Source organism: Pieris brassicae, chromosome 7 (assembly GCF_905147105.1).
Source record: "Pieris brassicae chromosome 7, ilPieBrab1.1, whole genome shotgun sequence".
NCBI classification, from domain to species: domain Eukaryota; kingdom Metazoa; phylum Arthropoda; class Insecta; order Lepidoptera; family Pieridae; genus Pieris; species Pieris brassicae.
In genome coordinates, this window is record NC_059671.1 from 20,071,960 (window position 1) to 20,083,409 (window position 11,450).

At 32.5% G+C, this 11,450-nt stretch overlaps 1 protein-coding gene across 1 annotated transcript; it reads left to right on the top strand.

Annotated features, from left to right (window-relative positions):
• The first annotated feature begins 2,754 nt into the window (after positions 1-2,754).
• Positions 2,755-10,151, top strand: LOC123711918 (elongation of very long chain fatty acids protein AAEL008004-like). The gene is made up of 6 exons (XM_045664781.1): positions 2,755-2,852; positions 6,408-6,598; positions 7,714-7,794; positions 8,875-9,037; positions 9,328-9,464; positions 9,922-10,151. Exons 1-6 carry the CDS (start codon positions 2,804-2,806, stop codon positions 10,111-10,113), a joined length of 813 nt encoding a protein of 270 aa, XP_045520737.1. The 5' UTR covers positions 2,755-2,803; the 3' UTR covers positions 10,114-10,151.
• Positions 10,152-11,450: the final 1,299 nt, after the last annotated feature.

Consider the following 11,450-nt stretch of genomic DNA (forward strand, 5'->3'; position numbering starts at 1 on the left):
CTAAAAGGTTTTAGTGTAGTGTTTTATTGTATGACCCTGGAAACCTAATTATTATCCATTGGAAAAGTACTATGTTTGTATATGTTTATTTAGGGCCAAGATGTAACCTTGTTTTTGTACTATTTTATGGTTATTTTCAACGGGAAGAGACATATGTCGGAGTAGACATGGGAACAAATTGGCTCTGCCAAAAAATATCTGGACGTGTATAAGAAAAACACCTTTTGTATGTAGATAATTAAATACAATTTAAAAAACTCTAGAAGGTATCTTCTACAGTTTTTTTAAATTGTCTTAATGTGTTATTCGATAAATGATTAAAACATATTAAACATACAAATAAATAATATTAATTTTATATTGTATAATAATAAATATGTATGACACAAATACTACAAGAATTGACTAATTGATATGACTCATAATATAACTTCTATGTAAAATTCCTTTTAATTGTAGAATATGCGAACTTTGGTAACATTTTTGTTCCATATTCTTGCAATTAGATTATTATTATTATTAAAAATAAAATAGATTAATAGTTACACCTTCATACACAAAAAAAGCCAGAAAAAAACATTGTTAATCATGTACGATTTACATCTTCGTGCGTTCGAATCTGGTTGTGTTAAATGTGGAACTGCGTCGTTCAAGTCTGCGCGAATGATTATTACATCTAATTGTCGAAATCATCTCAATCAACATCACATATTTTTACTATTATGTATAATTTCTATTATGTATAATTTCTATTATGTATAATTGATACAAATGTATTATTTCAATTTATGTACTAGAACAATTTTACAAGAACAAACCAAAATCAATATGTATATATGTCATTTGACGTCAATGTATTTTGCATTTACAGTCATTGGTATATTAAATAACTTAAACGCTAATTAGGTCGACTTTAGTACCGTATATTTGTTAGAAAATCTAATCCAATCTGTCTTTTTGTCGACGAGTATGAGTACAAACGTGTGTCTGAAGTCGAAACTTTACTACGTGGAGTCTCCGACTGGAGTAGACTAAACCTTGGCCAATTTAACCCCAAGAAGACATACGTTTGCGCGCTTCGCTTTGTTGCTACTCCTCTTTTCGAAGACATTCTTAAAGCCACGGCTAGCATCGGTATACTTTTGGTTGAGATATCGAACGACGTTCAGTTTCGCGGTCATTTGGAGGGAAAGGCTTGCTCGATAGGCTAGACGATTGCCGTTCCACAACTGAGCGTTTTTTAAGGCAGTTTTTGTCGCGCACCACCGCAATGTGGAACCGGCTGCCCACCGAAGTTTTTCCGAACTTAGGGTCCTACAATAAAAGAGCGTACCAATTGTTAAAAGGCTGGCAACGCATTCACGAGTCCTCTAGCATTGAGACTGTCCATGGGCGGCGGTATCACTTAAGACAAGGTGAGCCTCCTGCCCGTTTGGCCCCTGTTCAATAAAAACAAAAACATATTTTTTCCAATAAGTGTGCCGTATATACGTTTATTTACAAACTCGGTGTTACACTTTTTCTCTTAGAAAAATAATTCCGTGAACCTTCGAATTAATGGCATTGCATAACCTACTGTAAGCAATTATCAAGAATGTTAAAAAGTATTTCATAAATTATTAAAAAAAAAAAATTCAATAATAAGTTCTCTTACAAGAAATAAGGTACTTCTGAGTTTGACGCATATAACAAATTGTGCATAGATGGCGATCGGCTCGGGCGCACGACCACAGAGTCCGTAGTCGCGATCGCGTTGTACAATAATTTAGCAGATAAGTATTAGGATCTAAATTGAAAACTAAAACAGTTTTATTACACTGTTTAGTCTCTGTCCAATATAGAGCAAAGATAATTTGGTAGAAAATAATTAAGCTCTTTAGTTAATAGAGTGTAAGACTTAGTTTTATGAATGCATCCTTAGGCCGCTAACTCATAATCAGGAGTATGCAGTAATTAACCTTCTGTGCCTTACACACGAACACAGAAGATAGCGTTTGCGTCATTAGCCGCAGATAGCGACTGTGGCAAATATTACATAAGACAAACAAAAAAAAAACATTGACGTTTTGGCAATGTCGCCAATTTGGAAGCGCAGCCAGGACCAGATCCTGAACAACCTTTTTCTTCTTTTCGTTTTCCCTTTCTGGAACCTTCGCCAAGTGAGTGAACTGCTAAACATTTCAATACAAATTGTTTGGACATAGCCCGCACCTCGCCATGGCATCTCGGTGAGTTATCGGCTTAAGTGTTCGACTATTAGAGAGATCGGGAAGTCAATGTTTTCTTTTTCGTCTTTTGTATTCTACCGCAGCGCGGTAGATAACTATTGACGCAGACAACTTCTCTGTGCGTGTGTCAGGCACAGAAGGTTGAAGGCATAGCCTTATATGATTCGTGAAAAGGAAGAATTTCCAAAGCAATCATATCTCTGGTTAAGTGTAAATTAAGAAGGTATAAATCCTTCAAAAACATATTAGTAACTCCAATAAGCACTAAAAGGTATTTAAAATAACAATATTTCTTATGTATGTGGATTCGTCTTGTATACATTTAATCTATTAAATGTTACTTAATTTATTAATATCCCGTATATTAAACAAATTTTAATGAAATTTTAAATACGAAAGATTACAACAATTTGAATGTTAAGTTAATGAGTAAAAAGTATTTATTAATAATTCATGTACGCGATTTGTATTAATATGTAAATGTATGTATAGTATGTTTCAGCTACTATTATACTATATTATTTTGAGCGCATTGCTTGAAGGTGGTGCTTGTCTGACTTAATATCAGTTCAAATATGGATACTATAATCAGTGCTTATAAATATATTGACGAGGAACTGCCAAGTAAGTGTAAAGTAATAAATTGAAGAAAATAAAATGGTCCAACTAGTATTAAAAAAAAACTTATTTGGCCGTACAGGGTATGTTTTAGATTCAGAGACGAGATAGCGAATTATAACCGCCAAAACCTAATGCATTAAAAAAAGTACATAATTGCTAAAAGAATAACTTCAGAATTCGCCGAAAAGAAAGAAAATATGTTACAATCTATATTTACTGTTTTATTGACATAAATTCATACGTGAACGACTTATTCTTAGTCATAAACAAAATATTAAAGCCATAAAAATATATCATAAGATATCTCTATAAAGTTTTAAGGTTTGACCTTGAGAGGATCACAAAAGTTTCGCTAGTCCCGTACCTATCATTAATATCAGCTGTATGTGGCGTGTTATCATTTAGCCTACTTCTTAAATATCCCTAAGAATTGGTTTAAAATTTGACGAGTAATTATCAAAATAAGGCACTTAAATTTATTACTCGGAGACTAACTAGCGGAATGGTCGTTGCGTCACAGAATAAATAATAGCAACATTAATGACAGTTGACAAAAAACTTGACATGAGACACGTGAAAAAAATTGCGGGATCTGTCATATTTATCGGTTTTTATTTAAAATTATACAAAATTATACGAAATAATTTAACCCGGAGACTTATAATTATAAAAAAGTTCGTACGTGTTCGTACGTATGTACATGCGTTAGAAGTTATACTTCTTTGGCGTCACAAAATAAATAAAAAAATAAAAATAAAATATCTTTGGCCTTATCCTATTTGTAGAAAAAAATACTCTCATAATTTTTCCTTAAGGCGCCAAAAGAAGTAAATCTTAAAAAAAAAACTAAAATGTTCACTATAGCTAACGTCAGGGGTTTTGACAGTGTGCGCGCGCATCGTCAAAATTTACACTCATCATTTTTCCCTTACGTGCCAAAAGAAGAAAAACTTTAAAAAAAATCAGAGCCGAGCATTATAAATAATAGAAACAATCACGCACAGTTGTAATTTTACCTATAGGTGAAGCATTGCTAGTAGATTATTGAACCGAGGCATAAATACATACTAATATACTATTAAAATGTATACTAATCAATATAAATATGCATACTATTCAACAACAATTATTAAACAAGCGACCTGTGGCTTCGGACGGCAGGATTCTTTTTTAATATTTTGGATATTATATAAATGATTATAAATATGAATGTAGCAATCTAATGATAGAATATTGTTTAATCGATCCAGTAGTTTTTGCTGTTAGGTTTTGGAGTTTTTTGTACCGATGTTTTTATGTATACTGTCACTAAAGATAATAATTAATATTAACTTTATACTTGTGTAGTAATTAAATAGATTATAATAGATTTTTAATACTTTTTTTTACAGAACAAATTAAAGCAACATAAAAAGAGATTTTTCCGATTTTGCTACATTTTTAGTTAAGGTTTCTCTTTTATGTCATAGGCAAACGGGCAGGATATTAAGTGATACCGCCGCCCATGGACACTCACATTGCATATATATAAAAGTTTTGGCCCTTAATATCAGAGTACCTGTCAAAAATTTTGTATTTATTATAAGTTTAACACTTAGTTTTATAAACGATTAAAAATCACATTGTGTTAAAATGTTAATTAATAATAAAATGCTCCGTATTTTAATCGTAACGTTCTTTAACCCCTGTTCCAAAGTCCATACATATTTACTTCAATTTTCTTTAAACAGATTAACGATTCAGTGCTGTTTTATTTTTGTTATAATTTATATTAGAAGTAAATAATTCACTTGTAAATAATTCGACACTAGAATTATCGTAGATTAAGTCAATTCTCCAAACTTAAAGAACATAGTAGTAATGGACTAACTATGTTAAGCAAGTTCGACTTAACTATGTTAGACATTAAATGGTAGGTTGAAAATATATGTCCTAGTTCCCACTAAGGGTCAGTGTCCTTACTCTTTCTCTCAATAATGAAGTTAATAATTGGTTGGTGCATGGGTTTTCAGGATAATTCGAAACTGAAGACGCTCGTGTATAACAAGTTTTTTAGTCTAAGTATAGATGGCGCAATTTACAAATAAGAAATTAAAAATATAATAACATAACAAATAACTTAAAATAGTTTAAGAGTTTCTACTTTATACTCTTTATAGCTAAATTTGTTGAAAATAAATAGCATTTTTACACATTATTACAGTATTTATTTCTTATATTAGCGCCATCTATGATTCCCATTAGCTAACTTTAGAGATGTCGCCGTCTTTTCAAATTTAAAATACCAATGTTTAAGATATTGAATTCTGCTAATTATTAAGTTTATGTTTTGTTTTTTTACAACCGCCGAGAGGTTCACGTTACGGATAGGGATCACGTTCTCTAATCACGACTACATATATATATATATATATATAGAGCACTGTTCACTGTTGGCCTATTGGCTTTTGCGTGCGACTCTCATCTTAGGTCGTATTCGGTGCCGGCTGTACACTAGCGGACTTTCCCCACCACGCACTTGCCTATTAGATTGACAAATGATCATGAAACAGATTCAGAAATCTGAGGACCAGACCTAATAAAGCGCCACTGATTTTCTTACAATATAGCTTTAGGACTCGAGGATTCGTTGATCAGTTCTCTCATCGGGAATCAAACCTTGGTTTTTTCATTGTATTAACCACGGAGGCTGGAACTTTCCAGCAAGTAGCAGTATCATTGTAAAGCATGGGAGTTCATGATTTATTTCAATTAAGTTATTAAGAATATTTAAAAGAATGTCGTGTTAGCGGTAGTTGATCTAGTTCTTAGGGTAGGAAATTAAACACTTCAATGATGACTTAAATCACTATAATATACTTCACTGATTTTACGTGAACTGTATAACTTCAAACCTGCAAAGGAATAGCCCGTTCGCATGTGTCACAACCTCTTTTATAATCACAAATTCCCTACTCCGACTCGACCATCCAACTTCGAGGAAATGGTCGAGTCAATTCGTAACAATTCGTAAACAAACGAACGAGTCAAATGAATAACTATTGCACATGCGCACTTGTAGCAAGATTCTTAAGAATATGTTTCATAAAAATGTTTTGAATTTAATTAAATAAATATTAGAAGCTAACAATCGAGGCAGGATTTTCACTCAATGGTTTATACGGGAGTTGACAAATTATGAAGACGTTTATATTTTCCACCTTACTAAAGAGGATTTGAGTCAATATTTTAAGAATCGGGAGGACTGAATATATTTAGAGTAACAATTTAGGATTATCTTTAAATTATTAAGCATTCATTGTCGTTTGTATAAGGTTTAATATCAGTTTTGTTTTTTATCTATTACTGTACTTATGTTTTCTGCTTCATATATTATGTTGTTTATCAATGTAATCTGTTTTCCTTTTGTATATTGACTAAGAGTTTTCTTGTATAATATGTTTTTGTTAGATGATTTTTTTATAAATAAGTCAATCTCGAAGCGTACCCTTATAGTGGGCTAGTTTATCAACCGTGTTGTTGTGTATGACCGCAACGATTTATATGGTTTTGTTTCAGATCCTATCACAAAAGATTGGTTCCTCGCGTCCAGCTTATGGAGGGTGTTAGGCATTATACTGGTATACAACATTTTCGCAAGGAAACTCGGTCCATATTTAATGCGAAACAGAGAACCATACGACTTGAAGAATATTATCCAGCTTTACAATATAGCTCAAGTAGTTACTAGTGCATATTTAGTTTACCAGGTAAGGCTTGCATGGCATTTATACACCCAACAGCTGTAATCTGAGTAGTCTATTAAATTTAAGTATCTAAAGTACGTAATTCATTACGTAAAAAAACTGATAATTATATTATAACAATGATTTGTTAACGATTGCTTGCATTGATGAGAAGTTTTACATTGTTTACGTATAATATATAAAGACTGGATGTCTTTTCTATTAGTTTTATTTTTAATATAATGAAAAGTGGCAATCATTAACCGATCAATCATTAATCAGTATAATTTTAAAATAAAGTTTTTATTATGTATATACGGATATAATACTTATATTTACAATGAGTCAGTATGATTATTGTTTGGCTCACCAGTACTTGGGCCATGCCTTGCCTTTTGCAATTAAAAAACATTTGGGATGCAGTTCGCGTCGCTTGTCATCAGAAGATAAACGATACGTTCTGTGATAATTTAAATGGAAACGAACGTTGCGTGTGATTGTGATTGGATAACATAATGTATCGTTTCGCGTGATGACGTAGACTAAAGATGGTGATTCTTTTTTTGTTCAACAAAATTCCTATCACTTGGAATAGGAATGTGTAGCAGAAACGTGAGTTTCATTGGTTCATCTCTCGTCTCATCATAAACCACTAAATCCTTCTTTCCACTTTAGATTCCAATTACTCATGTGAACTTGGTTAATGAATCTTTAACGATTTTTACAATTCTTATATAGCATTCTATATCGAACAGACGAAAGCTACGTCAATGTAGTCTTGTGACGTTTGTTTGTGTGTTGTAAAAGCATATTTACTCGTTAGTGAGCGATAAAGTAGCATTCCAGAAACGAAAGAACTTTTGAAATCGTTAATTTTTGTATTATTTATTAGTTTAGATATTAAAATTGGATTTTATAATTTATATATATATGTGTAACGTAACTAATGTTAGGAAATATAACTCTCGTACTTTTTCCACAGGGAACAATCTTTTTAATTTGTTCTAATTTTCTTTTTGTTAGTATTACTTGGTAGGTTGTAAAAAATATTTATAGTAAATTAACAACAGTAATATAAAAAAGAATTTTACGCATTACGATATCAGCTATTCTTTGTTAATTAAATTGTCTTTTTTCAGGGTTATTTCTTCTTCTTTGTGAACAAATATAATTTTTTATGTCAAGGACTCGACGATTCTGATTTAGAAACGAGTGCGTGGGTATGTATACATTTGATTTTTTGTATCTTCTACCGCATTTAGCATCTAGTGTTCAGATTTAAACCTGCAGATGAGTTTCATAATCATTGAGGTAGAATGTATGCTTTGTGGAGCACACTTGCACCACCACTAAGTGAAACAAGCTGCCTAATAAACTATTTCCGAAACAATTCTACTTTAGGTCCTTCAAAATAAAATCGTATCAACTCTTAGGAGGCCAGCAACTGTGAGCCTTGTGGCAGAATGAGTGCCCATTAAGGGCCTATACAGTCGCCAAATTCCAAAAAAGCATTGTTTCTTTCCATTTTTTGTCATCGTTTCGTGAAGTATGGCGAAAAAATATATAGTGGAGTTGAGTAGTTTATGTATCCATTTTTAAAGATCGATACACGATTTAAATAACTTCGCTCGATAGAAAAGAAATCCAAACATAGCCAATTTTTGACACCTTAAATTTATTTTAGGACGAAAATGTATATCGAACATGATTTTGAAATTTACACGATATATATTTTATCGCAAGTCAAGTAATACATTTCAGAAAGAAAAAAAAACAGAAAGTAGTGCTGGGCCCTATCCCATAACATTTTTTTTAAATTCAACTTTTAACTGTGATGTGTGTTGTATTGTTTCATTAAGTTACTTTGATTATGAACCCCTTTTTTGAAATAACATAAAATATGTTCACTTTAAAATATATTGTACAATAGTACATATGCAGTTATAGATATATTGTGAATATAATATTTCAGTAATATTATTAAATATTATTTATTTTCACGTATGTTTTATTATTATATTAATATACGCATTTATACGTTTACATAATAATCATCTTAATTAAAGTAGCGAGTACATTTTAAGCACTACATTAAGTTAATTTAATGAAAAAAAAAAAAATAGAAACCTCATCAAATTAACCAATTGCAAGGAGCTGTAGTCATAAAATAAATTTTCTTAAACTCCATGTTTTTCGCTGACCACCATGGATACGCTTTAGAATAATATTATAAAATATAATGTAATAATATAAGTATAACAGTTTATATTTAAATTAATAGTGTATATAATTATTTCTAGATAGCGAGAAATGCATATGTTTACTACATGTTGAAGTATATTGAACTTCTCGACACGGTGTTCTTCGTACTTCGGAAGTCATTCAGACAAGTATCACCTCTCCACCTTCATCACCACAGTTTAATGCCAATCGTCTCATGGATTGCCATTAGATATATCCCTGGTACAAATCTTTATACATTTTCTTCTTTAGTATTTCTCAAAATTTTATTAAGTGTGGGTAATTAAGGCTGTATGATTTCTAATATTTTATATACAGCCCCATCCTTGTAAGTCTCTATTCAACATAGCGAATACACACTCGGACGGAACGAGAAAATAATTTTTTATGTTAGCTGTACAATAAGATTCATTTCTATATAGTCTTTGGAATAAAAGAGGCTACATGTATCTTTGTCACTTAACTAAAAATATTGTAAAATTTTGTTGTTTCATTATTAATATTATTTTCAGGTGGCCAGTGTGTTATGATTGGGGTGGTCAACAGCTTCGTTCACGTTATAATGTATGGTTACTACTTCGTCGCTGGCTTAGGTCCGCAATATAAAAAATATCTGTGGTGGAAGAAATATGTTACTGTACTACAGTTGGTATGTATTGTCACTAAGCACTAAAACGTCAACCAACTATATCGCTTGTCAAATTTATTTGTCAACTGTCAAGTCTAGTCTAGTGCATTTTATGAGCGCGTTTTTGTCTATCGCCTGATATTTTTCATTCTCATTTTCAATCCATAGTATTTTTATAATCGCTACATTGACACCTTCCATGAGCTTAGATCGGTGTTAAAAAATAGTGTCACACGTTTTTATTGCATTCAATGACGTTTTACATTGCTAAATATGTCAAACACGTATTACGTCTTATTGTCACTCAGCCCTGACGGATAGGAAATTGGCAGCGTGTGTAAACAGTCTACTTGCAACTGTACACTGCCGAGGGGGGTGTAGAGTTTGACATATGGGTGCTCGCGCTTAGAAAGCTCGTAGAAAGCTGCACGACAGAGGTGATTTTATGACATATACATATAACTTTGTTTTTTTTCAGATACAATTTACACTAATTGGTATCCACAGCGTCGTAAGTTTGTTTTTCCCCTGCTCTTATCCAGTTGTTTTCAAACTTCTAACAATTATCTATGCGTGTATATTCATAAACATGTTCGGTCAATTTTATTATAACAGCTATGTTAAAAGGAAACCCGAAAGTGGAACGGCAAATGGGAGTAAACGAAAATAAAAATGTATTATCTTAAGTAATATTATTAAAATTATTTATTGTAATTTGTCTTTATTTTCATGAGTATAACGGATATAATATATCATTTACGTAGTCCTTACTGCGTACACTGACTTCAACTTTGATTTATCTATCGGGTCCCAAGCGACCCGCCATGAGATCAGATAATTTAAGAACTCCAGTTACTCTGGAAGTACTGGTAGGTGACCTCTAAGAGGGGGTGAACAGGCAGGAGATTTATGATGTTAAGTGATACCACCCCGCTCATGGAAACTCTTAATCTCGGAGGGTTCGCGAGTGCGTTGCCGGGCTTTTAAGATTTTTTCTAAAAATTACTTCAGTGGGCAGCTGGTGGGCACATAGTGGGCGTGTGCGGCTAAAACTGCCTTAAAAAATGTTCAGATGTGGAATGACGGACGTCAAAGTATGAGTAATTTCGTATTCTGCCTTGACGTCCGATGATAACATTTGGCGGGGAGTTTCTCGCCAATGATCTCCCGATCTCCACCCTCGAAGCGAAGTAGTTTCGGAAGCGGTAGTAGCTGTAAATTTAGACCTTCCAATTACTTATTTGACGCCCAAAGTTTCCTTACCGACAGGAATCAATGAATTAAGTAACTCATAAAATGTGTTTTATTTTATCTACTAAACTAAAATCTAATTAGTTATTAATTTGCGGTAGAGGATTCGTCTGTTGTTTTCATGTAAATAGCTTGAAAATCAATTCTCTTTAAAAATGCACAGTGGAAAAACCAGTCTATTAAGAGTAACATACCTGTCGCTTTTATATTAATTTCTGTATATGTTTGAAAACCATCCGAATCAATCCGTACACTTATTTGACAAAACCAGTAACAAATCATTTTATATGTTTTCGTCCCATTTCCTTATTAATGTTAATCATCTCTATACATGTTGGAGCAATGTCATCACAAGCAACTGCCAGCGTCATCAGATGTCATACATCTCACATTACCCACCAACATTTCAAACAAATTAACCACTATTCGACAGTCAATAGTAATAGCGATTCCACCGTTATCATCATTATTAAATGCATTTTACTTTTTCAAAGCAATGGCGCCACTGTCAGCTGCCATTATCACCATGTCACGTAGCTCACAACTTCAAAGTCAAACCGTATCAAAATCGTTAATAGCTGTGGTTTATTTGATTGGTCAGTATTAATAGACCTACAACTCAACGACTATTTAAAGCATTGTATCTCGTCAAACCCTTGACACTCACACAAGGACAATCAAAGTTAAAGTCATAATTTGACACTTGCTGCAACGACCGCCATTAGACCCCATCGAGCATTATTATCTTTATTTATC

Excerpts from the sequence above, each read along its gene's own strand:
- LOC123711918 (XM_045664781.1), top strand. The coding sequence starts at position 2,804 with ATGGATACTATAATCAGTGCTTATAAATATATTGACGAGGAACTGCCA. Across the intron at positions 2,853-6,407 it reads TATTGACGAGGAACTGCCAA|ATCCTATCACAAAAGATTGG; the intron begins GTAAGTGTAAAG and ends GTTTTGTTTCAG. Across the intron at positions 7,795-8,874 it reads ATTTAGAAACGAGTGCGTGG|ATAGCGAGAAATGCATATGT; the intron begins GTATGTATACAT and ends AATTATTTCTAG.